The 11,971-nt window shown below is 45.2% G+C and overlaps 1 protein-coding gene across 2 annotated transcripts in view; it reads left to right on the forward strand.

The window, feature by feature from the left end:
- Window positions 1-11,587, forward strand: part of Suclg1 (succinate-CoA ligase GDP/ADP-forming subunit alpha) — a 30,770-nt gene extending 19,183 nt beyond the window's left edge. For both annotated transcript variants that reach the window (XM_059258005.1, XM_059258004.1), the window contains exons 6-9: window positions 687-770; window positions 2,131-2,282; window positions 9,421-9,609; window positions 11,364-11,587. In XM_059258005.1, coding sequence (XP_059113988.1) covers window positions 687-770; window positions 2,131-2,282; window positions 9,421-9,609; window positions 11,364-11,390 — 452 coding nt within the window. In that variant the 3' untranslated portion in view covers window positions 11,391-11,587. The remainder of the gene's footprint in view (window positions 1-686; window positions 771-2,130; window positions 2,283-9,420; window positions 9,610-11,363) is intronic.
- Window positions 11,588-11,971: the final 384 nt, after the last annotated feature.

Genomic DNA, 11,971 nt, shown 5'->3' on the forward strand with positions numbered 1-11,971 from the left:
AATACTTTGTAACAACTAAAGTTAGTTAAGCTTGTATGGAATTAGGAATATCTGCATCTCGTATCTGTTGTTGTAAGTACTGCGTGGATCGCTGCATGGCACTAGCTGCCTTTGGGAAGTGCAGGGCAGTGCAGGCAAGCCCGGTGAGCTCGACTGGACCCTTGCTGCTGCCCTCCTCCCACAGACCTCGGTTGTGAAGTTAGATGCTCTTACTGCAGACTTGATGCAGTAGGAAGTTGAATGGGAGGCTAGCTGAATCCGGAGGGGGCATGCCTGTATACTGTGTGAAAATTGTTAGAAAAATAGTTGTGGGGAGGGTGGATAATGTTGGTAAGTACAGTTAATGCTGCTTTTATGCTTTAGTGCCTGGGGTACCTAAAGCCAGTCTGTTCCACCGCCCTAAGCAGGATCATGCCTACCAAGTTCCTATTAATACTCTCCTCCCCGTAAAGTCTCAGAAGAGGGATTTTAAGGTTTTTTTGTTTCTTTGTCTTGGCATTAGTTTCATACTCATAAAACTACCCTAACTAATGAACTGTTTTCTTTTTCATCTTCATTATTTGAAGATACTGTTGATCTAAGTGGCAAACCAAGATGAGGATTTTTACAGTTCTATGTTAGTTTCCTTAGCATCTATCTGGCAGTCTCTCCTCCACACCATCTGATAGTTTTCTCTTCCTTTTAAGGTATTGTGTCCAGATCCGGCACGCTGACTTATGAAGCAGTTCACCAAACAACCCAGGTTGGCCTGGGGCAGTCCTTGTGCATTGGTGAGTGCTTGGCGGCAGGTCTTTATTGGAGTGCAGTGTCCTCAAGGAGCAAGCGGTGACAAGGACTTACCCGAGGGTTTATGAGAGGCTTTGGTGCTGTTCAAGAAGGAGATGTTGGGATCTCACATTTGCTTTGCTGAAGTGTGGTGCTTTCTGCATTTTTAAAGATCGGATTCTAGGCTGAGTGTACATTGTAGGACGGGTGGCCGTGGGATGGGCGTGGTGCCCAAAGCATGACTAATTTCATTTGCTATGAAGAAATGGCTCCTCACATTTGGCATTCTGTTATCACAGTTATATTCTGTGTTTTGTAGCTATTGCATTCTTTGCCTCGCTGTTTCTCTCTGGGCAGCCCCTGAGGCTCCTCTGAGCTGAGGCTGAAAGGTGTAGCTTGCTGGGCAGAAAGTCAAGGTTGAGGCTGGTATGTGCCCCAGGGCTTCCCTTGGTGCCACACAGGACTCTCTGACACTTTAGAAAGTCAGAGCAGCTTTTACACAGTAACTGTCTTTTTTTTTTTTTTTTCCAAAAACTAGACAAGTTTCTCATTTTTAAATCTTCAGATCCTCAGAATACCTTTTAAAAGCTTTTTAAAAATATCTTTTTATAATAAAAATTACAAAACAGAGCCCTGGAGTATTTTTATTATACTCTAAATAAATAAATTCAAGTTGAAAACATGAATCAAGCTGTTCTATTTGCAGAACACAATATTAGGCATGAGATCATTTGGTGTAATGGAGACGAAGAACTGGTTTTGAACAGACTTGTGAAGCAGAGCACAGGACTTGACACCTGGCTGTAATCAACGTTGTTTCCCTTTCTCAGTGTCACCTCTCAAAGATGGGTTGAAAAGTGAACAAGCATCCCTAGCCTCTTTAAGTTTATAATTTAAACACTACAGCATTGGCAGGCAGAGCGTAGAGGACATTTGCTTCACTGCCCTCCAAGTTCTCAAATGCCCCGTGGTCAGAGGAGAGCCCTGTGTACAGGCTCTGCGGTGTCCCAGCCTGGGACCTGCAGGGCCTGGGAACCTTCCACCCTGTTGCTCACTGACAGTGTGTCTCCAGGCTTAGTAGTTTCTCTGCAGCACACTTGTCAAGGATTTCTCTGTGCAGAGAAATTCGCTCATTGTGGTTTTGTGAAGACGGGCAGGCAGCGAACGATCATTTACATATGTTTCTGTGAACAGAAACAAGTGCCACTTTGAGATCTTTGAATGGTGAAGAGTGAGGCTGCAGTCTGGAGATGTTAAAGAGAAAGGGTACAGAGGATGAAAACTGAGTTAGAACGGTTTTTGACAGAAGTTCCATGGTTTGTCCTTACATTTTTGACTAATAGTGACATCCTTTGCCCTTCTCAGGCATTGGAGGTGACCCCTTTAATGGGACAAATTTTATTGATTGCCTTGACATCTTCCTGAAAGATCCGGCCACGGAAGGCATCATACTGATTGGTGAAATTGGTGGTCATGCTGAAGAGAACGCCGCCGAGTTCTTGAAGGAACATAATTCAGTAAGTCTGTGTTGGAGAGTACAGGCCTCTGCTGCTGACTGACCCTGCGGCTTGCTGTAGAAAAAGTTATCTTTAATTTTTTCATGAATTAATTTCGCAAGAAAACATGAAAGCTAACTTTAAATCTAGGCTTTCTATTCTATAACACTCAGAAAATTCTAGATTCTTAGCTCATCCTTTCCCCTGCTTCCCATAATGTTCTTCTCTATGGCTCTTCTTGCCTCCTTCTCCCCAGGCATCACCCACACTGTGTAGCCTCCTGCTAAGTGGAGAGAATTCAGGCCGTGGGTCGAAGAAGCCCACACTTGACTTGAGGCTTAAATCCAAGGTCCCCGGTGTTCTTTCTCTAAATTCCAAGGGAAATAAATATCCTTTGTCTTTCTCAAGGTTGGCCCTCTAAAGAGAATTTCTTACATAACCTTCTTTGTGATTTTTTCCCCCTCCTGCTAGCTTTAGTCTTTGCTTGGAGAAAGGACTTAGCACCAAAGATTGGGTAGGAAAAAAAGGCTTTCTGTATCCTCCAGGGGAAGGCTTTCCTGTTGCCTCTGCCTTAGAGTTAACTAAATAAGGAGTAGTGCGCTGCTATGCCAACATACTGTTTAGCGCCTCTGTTGGGATTTGGTAGGTGAGGGGTGAGGGAAGGGATGCCACAATGCCAGAAGGAGGCCACTGTCCCAGCCCCGCTGTGCTCTGAGAGATGTGTCTGAGAGCTGACCAAGCAAGAGAGGTGAGATGGGACTGGCGAGGTGGCTCAGAGGTTAAGAGCACTTGCTGCTCTTGCAGAGGACCTGGGTTCAGTTCCCCACTCCCACACAGTGGCTCTCAATTGTCTGTGAATTCAGTTCTAGGGAATCTGGTGCCCTCTTCTGGCCTCCACAGGTACAGGCACGTAACTTAATGAACATGCATACGTGCAGGCAAAACCCTCATACACGATAAAGTGAAAAATGAAAGAGAGGGGAGATAACCTCCCTTTAGTGCTTTTGGAAGAAAGACCTGAGGAGTGGATGAAGGAAATGCCAGAGGAGAAATAGTGAATATGGTCATGTTAAAGGAGCCAGTAATGTCACCAGCATCCTGTACACAGTGTCCTTCACTTACCTGTGCTTTCAGGAGCTTCCGGGGCCTGTTCTGAGTGTTCTTGATCTTCTGTGGGGATCTGAAGTTCTAACTTGGTTAGCTATGGCCCAGCTAGCCCCTCACCTCTGTGTCTTTCCCTCCTGTCCTCCACTCCCTATCCCGCCCCCCCAGCAGTCTTGTTTCGGTTGAGAGTGTTCCTTAGCTCCCCTTTGGTCTTCTCCTTGGCACAGGCCTGCTGGAGTGTGTGGGAGGGTCAGAGAGTCTGGATGACAGTGACACAGGGAGGGAAGCAGTCTTGGTGAACTGAGCTGCTGGCATTCCCCTGCTGTGTTTGCAGAGGTTCCCAGGGGCCTCCGCTAGAGCTCAGACTCCTCTGTCCTCTGGGGGCTTCTCAGTGGTCTCCTTGTTCCTCTTCCCTGGTCTGTTTCCTGTATCTGTTCCTAAGCATCCTGTGTGATTGTCTTACATGCTGCTGTCCATGGCAGGCTCCTCCATGCTGCTTTCTTTACTTCTCCTACCCTGTGTCCATGCAGTGATAGGTCCAGATCCAGAGGTCTCACCTACAGTTCCTCATGCTGCTCTGTGTTGTGCCTCTTCTTGCTCACTTGGATTGTCCCAGTCATGCCTTCCCTGATGTCTCTATTTCTCCCCAGCCACTGGTTTCTCCCCCAGGCCATGGGACCTTTTGTCTCTGGGTAAAACTAATCAGAGTTTCCCATGGCACATGTTATGCTTTGGATGAAGTGTCTGTATAATCACATGCGGAGGGCTTGGTCCCTTGCTGGTAGTACTATGGAGGTTCTGAAACTTTAGGAGATGGGCCTAGTTGGAGGAAGCAGGTCACTAGAGGCAAGTCCTTGAGGTATTATTTTGCCCTAGCCCCTTCTTGCTCTGTCTGCTTACTGGCTGCAGAGACATCAGCAGACCACGTTTCTCTGCTACACACATATCATAGTGGGAGAGCATGCCTAGTATGGATTGAACAAACCCTCTGAAACAATGAGTGGAAGTTAAATCTCTCCTTTTAAATTGTCCACTGAAGTGTGTGTGTGTGTGTGTGTGTGTCCCACTGGTGAAAGTACGACTCTAGGCCCCATTTGGCTCATGTTCTAGTTCCTTGCCGACCCCCGCCACCTCCTCAGGTCCATGCCCCATTGCATGTGCCAGCTTGCTGCTTGTGGATGTCAGGGTGCTGGTCTCCTTGGCGTAGTCCATAGAAAGCACTGATGAGTGCTGATTAATGAGCAGGACGGATTGTTAGCTGCTGTCATAAGTTCAGAAAAGTCTGAAAGTTTAAGTAAAAATTCACCTCTCTTCAGAAAAAAATCAGATACTATGTTACACTGTTAAATTAACATTAAAGTGTAGGTCCTAACTCTGAATTCCTTAACCAGTTTACAAGTTTCGTGGAAAGCATGCACATTTGTTTCATTTATTATTTCTGGTTGGGTTTTGCAGAGCTTGTTTGTGTCTTATTATTTATTTTTTTATTTGAGAGCCTAACCTATACGTGGTTCAAGGTTAAGCAGCTTAAGACAGAGTGTTGGTTACATAAACAGATAATACGTGGTTTGGAGTAAGTAATAAGTAGTGTCTGCTGGAGGGTGAAGCAGGCAGATTGAAGGATGGGACAGTCATCCTGGGCTGTGCAGAGTGCCCTGAGCCGTCACCGCCAGTCCTTGGTCCTTGTGTTTAGGCTTTTCGTATTTCTCACCACCCCGTCCTGATTTCTCACCACACCTCCTGCTGTCTAATTCTGTTTTTCTCCACTTCAGCAGTCTCCATTGGCTCTTTGTCAGTGAGACAGAGCATAATTTTGTTTGGCATTCTAAGCTTATAATCTTTTCCTAGTGCAGTAGCATTGCCATTTTAGGGGGCTATTAGGGAACAGAGGAAGTAGAAGTTTATACCACTCAAATAGGAGATTCCCATAGCCTGAGCAAGACCACAAAGGAATGTATGAATGACTGGAGCCTGTTTGCTGTGTATTCTCCATCTCAGGCACTGCAGTGGTGCTGGGCTTAGGGAACTGAGGGCGGCTTTGATGTTCAGGGATCTCATTGCGTAGTAGAAGAACATGGGAAGAAGAGCACAGCCAGTGTGCTGTGTGTGTGTGTGATAGACACACGTAAGAGGCAGAGCAGGGCCTCAGGAGCCAGTCAGCCTAGGGCCTTGGTGGGATGGGGGAGAAGGGTTCAGGAAAGGCTTCTGTCGGGAGGGGGGGATGAGCCAGAGTGAAAAGCTGCGTATGTGCAGCGAGAGTGAGGAGCATTTTGAGCCAAGTGCAGAGTGGGAGAAGTCAGGGGGCTTCATCCACAGCAGGCAAGAGCAATGGGGTCCAGCCAGGGCAGGCCTGCAGAACCTGGTGGAACCTGCAGAACCAGTGGGCTAGCTCTGGGGATCTGTGGCTAAAAAGAAAGTCAGTTTTACTTAGGAATGTTCCTGGTGAAGCAAAAGAGTTATTAGCTTTATTGAATTGTGAATCTTGAGACTATTTTGTGATGAGCTGGGAGTGCTTTCTTCTCGAATATTATTAAGGACCCGCCTTAATAATGGTCTTCCCAAGGGCTCAGAAGAGAAGCTAAAAATGGCAAGAATTATTTTCGGGAAAGAATCTAAGTACTGAGCTCTTTGTCCGTCTACTTTATTGCTCTGGGATAAAATCCTATCTACACAGCTTCAGTTCTGTTCTTATGCCTGGCTCCTTTCTTGCCTGATTTCTCTTTTCATTTATCTGCAGTTCTCTTTAAGTTCTAATTTAATTCTCTCATCTTAGCTCTGCCCCATCTAGGTTCTCATCTATCTAGTTTCTTCCCATCTTAGCTCCTCTCCCATCTCCTTCTCTCTCATCTCCTTCTTCCTCGTCTTGTTCTTCCCCATCTGGCTCTTCCTCATCTTCCATCTTGTTTCTCTAGTACTCTCTTCTAGCCCTTCAGTCTAGTTCCTCCTCATCTAGTTCTTCTATTCTCTTTTCTCTTCTCTGTCTCGTCCTCCAGAATTCTCCCCTAAGTCTCCTTATACCTTTCCGCTCCCTCATCTCTCAGGTATTCAGTTATAAAACCAAGCAGTAGCATTCCTCTGGCCAAGCAAGGTCACCAGGCTTGAATTCCTACAGGGTCATAAAGGCAGACAAGAGTTTTCCTCAGGGAGTGACCATCAGGTTTTCTTTTACAACCCAAAAAGAGGGTGGTAAAGGAGGAGGTCAACTGAGAGCTAATGACCGGTTAGTATATCAAGAAAAGGGGATCTATGTGCTCAGTCTACATTCCTAGAAGTGGTTAGGTAAGAAGTTAGGAGTCTATAATGTTAGTAAGGCTGTATAAGAAAGGAGGGTCTCAGCTAAAATTGCACAAGAAATAAAGCTGTCCGCCTGACCTAGGAGACAGGTGTTGTTTCCCTAAGGGTATTACCTTAGTTGAGGAGATCATTTGGCCTTGGATGCTTGATAGGTATTTTAGATAAATACACTGTTAGAAGTTCTTGGAACTGCACATGGCACACAAGGAAACCATTGTAGGAATCGGCTAATATACATCCAAAGCTAAAATATCACCAAGACTTCTAGGCTTTTGTGATAGTAGCCGGGTTCCACTGCGTTTTCCTGCGGTTTGCAGCTCTTTCTCTCACAGCCACGTCCAGCGGACGCTAACGTTACTTGGAAGAGTGGCTGGCAAGCAAGCTGCTTCACTGGACTTGGGTACCTCACAGAATGTCTTTCGGAACGCAGTAAGAAAGCTGCCCTGCTGCTTGTTGCTAATGATACAAGTTGAGCTTTCTAGCAACAGTTTAGAAAATGCTTTCTGCCACCGTGAACTTAGGATCTTCTGTTTTCTGTAAGAGACTTTTCTCTTGCAATTGGTGCTGGTACAATGTGGCCTGTGCTTGTGGACACTGAGTGGTTAAATTCGGAAGCATTTGGAAGATGTGCATACCTACTGAACAGGTATTTTCCAATTTAACAGTTTCTGTTACAAAACCATTGTGGATTAAAGAGCCATTCAGACACTAAGACAGATGAAGGAATTTCAGAAGGACAAAGAACAAAAATTCATTGCTGTGGTATAAATGGACATTTCCTGTCCCCCCTGCCCAGTCCCAAATAACCGACTCAGAGACTGAATATGAATTATAAATGCTCGGCTGATAGCTCAGGCTTGTAACTGGCTAACTCTTACATTTAAATTAAACCATTTCTATTTAACTATGTATTGCTACATGGCTTGTGGCTTTACCTGTCCTCTGGCATGTCTTGCTTCTTGGGCATCTGGCTGGCATCTCTCTTGACTCCACCCTCCTTCCCATCATTCTCAGTTTGGCTTTCCCGCCTAACTTCCTACCCAGCTACTGGCCTGTATTAACTAATGAGAATAATACATATTCATAGTGTAGAAAGGATTGTTCCACAGCACTGTGGCTTCAGATTGCAGCATTACATGTGACCTTTGAAAAATGACCACTTGAAGAGGCTTGTTTAGTATTAGAGAGTGTTTAGGCATTCCGAAGGCAGTTAAAACACATCATCCTTTTCCATCTGTCTGCCCAAGGCTGGATTTTCTTCTTGTACTTCAGCTAAATGAATTGTCACAACAGATCAATTGCAAAAGAAGATATGATTGACCACTTATTAAGTTAAGCTGTCAGAGCTGTAGAAGTTAGTTGTAAAATGCTACTTTCCTCACCAGAATGTTTTAGACACTATTTAAAAAGAAGTTGATTTTTAAGTGAATTCACAAATATTTTTGTGTTTTTACAAAACTTTATATTTTTATAAAAGTCCTCAGTTTTACATTTTATGTGTGTGGGTGTGGATGGGTCCCCACATGCCTTAGCATTCACGTGGATTTCAGTAGACAACTTCATAGAGTATCCTTTCACCTTTATATGGGTTCCAGAAAGTGAACTCAGATCACTAAGCCTTCAGGGCAAGTGCCTTTACCAGCTGAGCCATTTCACTGGCCCTCAGTTTTAATTTTTAATATAGTAAGTACCATTGGATATCATTACAAAGAATAAATAGCTCAGAATTGAGTGCTGAGGCATTGATATACACAGAGGTTGCATATTTGAATGGACTTTGGTTATTTATATGAACAAAAGTGTTTTGAGATTCTTAATAACTTTTATAAGTATCCAGGGTCCCCAGACTAAATAATTTGAGAGCTGCTGTGTGTGTTGGGAGGTGGGATGGGGTGGGGAAGACAGTAGCAACTGAATGAAGCTCTTGATCCATGCTTCAGACCTGTTCTCCTTAGATTCATTGTGAAGCCTGACCATATGTAGTCATGTGTTGCTGTGTGGTATCTCATGATGGATTGATAGGATACTTGATAGTATTTCCTCAACTACAATGCAAGCCCAGAGCTTAGAAACCACTGGTTCCTGTGTGTGGGCTTTAAGAAAATTTAAAGTCAAAATCTAGTCCAATGATAGTAATGTAAATGGGTTTGTGTACTAGATGTATCAAAGTCAGCCTCAATCATCTTAGACTGTAGAATTTTAGAGTAGAAAGAACTAGTAACTGTCATCCATTTCATCATATTTGAGGATGTCCAGGTCTGTATTAGTGATGGGCTGGGTCCAAGAACATGCAGCCTTACTAGGAAATTGAGTTCAAGTCCTGGGTCTTTCCCTGTGCCCATCACCCCTCATCTTTCTCTTGGAGGATATTTATTAAGGATGAGAATTATAATAACAACTCAAGATAAGAAGTTGTGTAGAAGTAAAACAAGTCAACTGTTCTTGAGTCTTAATTTATTGTTACAAGTCACAAAACAAAATTTTCAGGTGGGTATGCTTTTTTGGTTATCAAAAGAAAGGTTCAGGAACCTTTTTTTGTGGAGTGGGACAGTGTTGATACTCAGCAGATAGTCTGCTCAGGGCAGCTTCTGCATTCGTGTGGAAAGCTGAGTCTCCCTCAGGAGAGTACTTCAGTGTTGGGGTTGAGTGATGGACTTTTCCTTCCCAAGCCACTTCCTGTTTACCAAGAGTCCAGGATTTCAAGTCCAGTTTGATTGACTTACTCTTCTGTTATTGAAAATGTCTCTCTTTCTCTCTCCAGGGGGCAAATCCCAAGCCTGTAGTGTCCTTCATTGCTGGTATAACTGCTCCCCCTGGCAGAAGGATGGGCCATGCAGGGGCCATTATTGCTGGAGGAAAAGGTGGCGCTAAAGAGAAGATCGCTGCCCTTCAGAGTGCAGGGGTTGTTGTGAGCATGTCCCCCGCACAGCTGGGAACCGCCATGTATAAGGTGAGCACACAGTGGCCATGTTCCTTCTCTCTCCATAGCTTAATGTTCTCATGCCCTAGTGCAGCGATTCTCAACTAGTCGGTCTCCATCCCTTAGGGGTTGAATGATCCTTTCACAAGGGTCACCTAAGACCATCCTGCACATCAGATATTTACATTATGATTCATAACAGTAGCAAAATTACGGTTATGAAGTAGCAACAAAATAATTTAATGGTTGGGGTCACATAGCATAAGGAACTATATTAAAGGGTCGCAGCATTTGGAAGGTTGAGAACCACTGCCCAATGTAAACCTTCTAAGCCAGGCGATGGAAGCGTGGGCCTTTAATCCCAGCACTCAGGAGGCAGAGGCCAGTGGAACTCTGAGTTGGAGGCCAGCTTGGCCTACAGTGAGCTTCAGGACAGCCAGAGCTGCACAGAGAAACCTTCCTTGGACACTCTTGCTCCCCCGCCCCCCAACCCTGATTAAAGTGTAGACATCTGTGCCTTTGTCAGTGCCAGGCATGACATGCACAGAAGCATTGCAGAGGCCGCAGGCGCCCTGTGGGTGTGTGGGTGTGCAAGGGCTGCAGCTTTGTGTTTCATGTTTCGGTTCCCAGGAAATTGGGATCTTGCCATCCTAACTCCACAGATATCACTTTCCAGAGAGAGGGGCTGCAGTTCAGTAAGGAAGCAAACAGAGGTGCTGGGAGTTGGGGCCTGAGGAGGGTGGGCCTGGGCTGTGACCAGGTATGCGGTGACCGACTGTGCAGTGCTGTCCTCTTGCTCGCTGGTTAGAGGAGCCCCATGTCAGCTGCCGTCGCTTTTCCTTTCTGATAGGATGCTGTAGTGCAAAACACACACCCTCAGTCGATCTGTTCCCTGTAGTCTCCGCACTGATTCTCAGTATGTCTTGAATAGCACGGCTCTCTCCCCTCCTGTATTTTACTGTTTTCCTCTTTCCTCTGAGTTTTAACCTTGACAAAACCAAAAGAAAGGTAGACAACAGCTCGTATGGCCTTTGTCTCTTAACAACAAAACACCGTGTCTTAAGCTGAAAATAGGCACAATTATTTTCCAGGGAGGGAACAGTTATCAGAGAATTCAAAAGTTCTGCTTTCCTGTGAACTTTGCCCTCATCTTAGGAATTCTAAAAGACTCCTTGTTTGACCAAATCTTTGCATCTCTTGCCTTCTGAATATCGTATTCCATATATGAAGAAGTGCGATTGAAACCCAGGCAAGGGTCAAAAGCAAGTGCCTTTCGTGGGGCTTACCACTCTGCTCCTGTGAGTGGCAGGCAGCGCCTTTCCAGCTACAGCCTGGCTACTGCCCTGGCTCCTTCTGGTTAGGGTATTTGTGTGTTTCGGGCATTTCTAAGGTTCTTGACATTGTGTTCAAATTCTAGCTGAGTCAGTGTTGAGTTTTATTCTCTGAGAAAGTCTTCATTGTCTTATCAAATGGCCTGTTGCATTCGCATACACGGCCTTACAGTTTTGGATGAACAGTGGTGCCCATCAGCCCTAGCAGTAGTTCTGCAGTGAAGACAGGATTATTAAAACCTATTGGCTTTGGGGTTTCCAGGAAAAAGTCAATCTCTGTCTGCCGCTCTGGCACTGGAGCAGACTGATTTGAAAGTAGTTACCGTGTGCGCAAGAACCCTGTTCCCTCTCGTACATTTTACCTCTGCAGAGGCGAGGTCCTAGGGGTGCTACTTTGAAGATCGCTTTCCCATGAATGTAATGTGCATTTTTTCTTCTCTCCTGTTTGTGAAGGAATTTGAAAAGAGGAAGATGCTATGAAGGACATGACATGAAGTTCTTTGAAGCTGTGGAAGAACCCTTGTAGACTGAGAGTCAGTCCAGAGTGTTGGACCACGCATCTGACACTGGCCTCTCAGCACATGGGAAACCCAGGTGAATTTTAGAATGTCCGAAATTGAGCTATTTTCACTTACTGTGTAACAGAGACAGATAATAAATCTATCATTTGATTTGAACATGAGACTTGTCATTGTTCCGGCAGTGATGGTGGGGATGGAGGGGTGTGTGTGCGTGCGCGTGTGCGTGCGCGTGTGCGTGTGTGTGTATGTGCGCGCATGCACGCACATACACAAATGGCTAATGGCTCTGTGGAAAACATAACAGAATGAGACTCTAACAACTCTGTATGGTGTTTTTCTAATTGTTCTAGACATACACCTTAGACCTTTGGATCATAGCTCATTTGCACATATAAGTCTTCACTGTCCAGTTCACCAGGGAGTAGGACATAAATGTCGGAAGTCTGGCCTGTAGGATGGCACCCTGGCTTTCTCTGGAGCCTTACCCATCCCCGCTGTCATTGTGCTGGCCGGAAGCTCCTGTCCTTGGGAAGTGGAGAG

The sequence above is a fragment of the Peromyscus eremicus genome, chromosome 3 (assembly GCF_949786415.1).
Source record: "Peromyscus eremicus chromosome 3, PerEre_H2_v1, whole genome shotgun sequence".
Taxonomy (NCBI): domain Eukaryota; kingdom Metazoa; phylum Chordata; class Mammalia; order Rodentia; family Cricetidae; genus Peromyscus; species Peromyscus eremicus.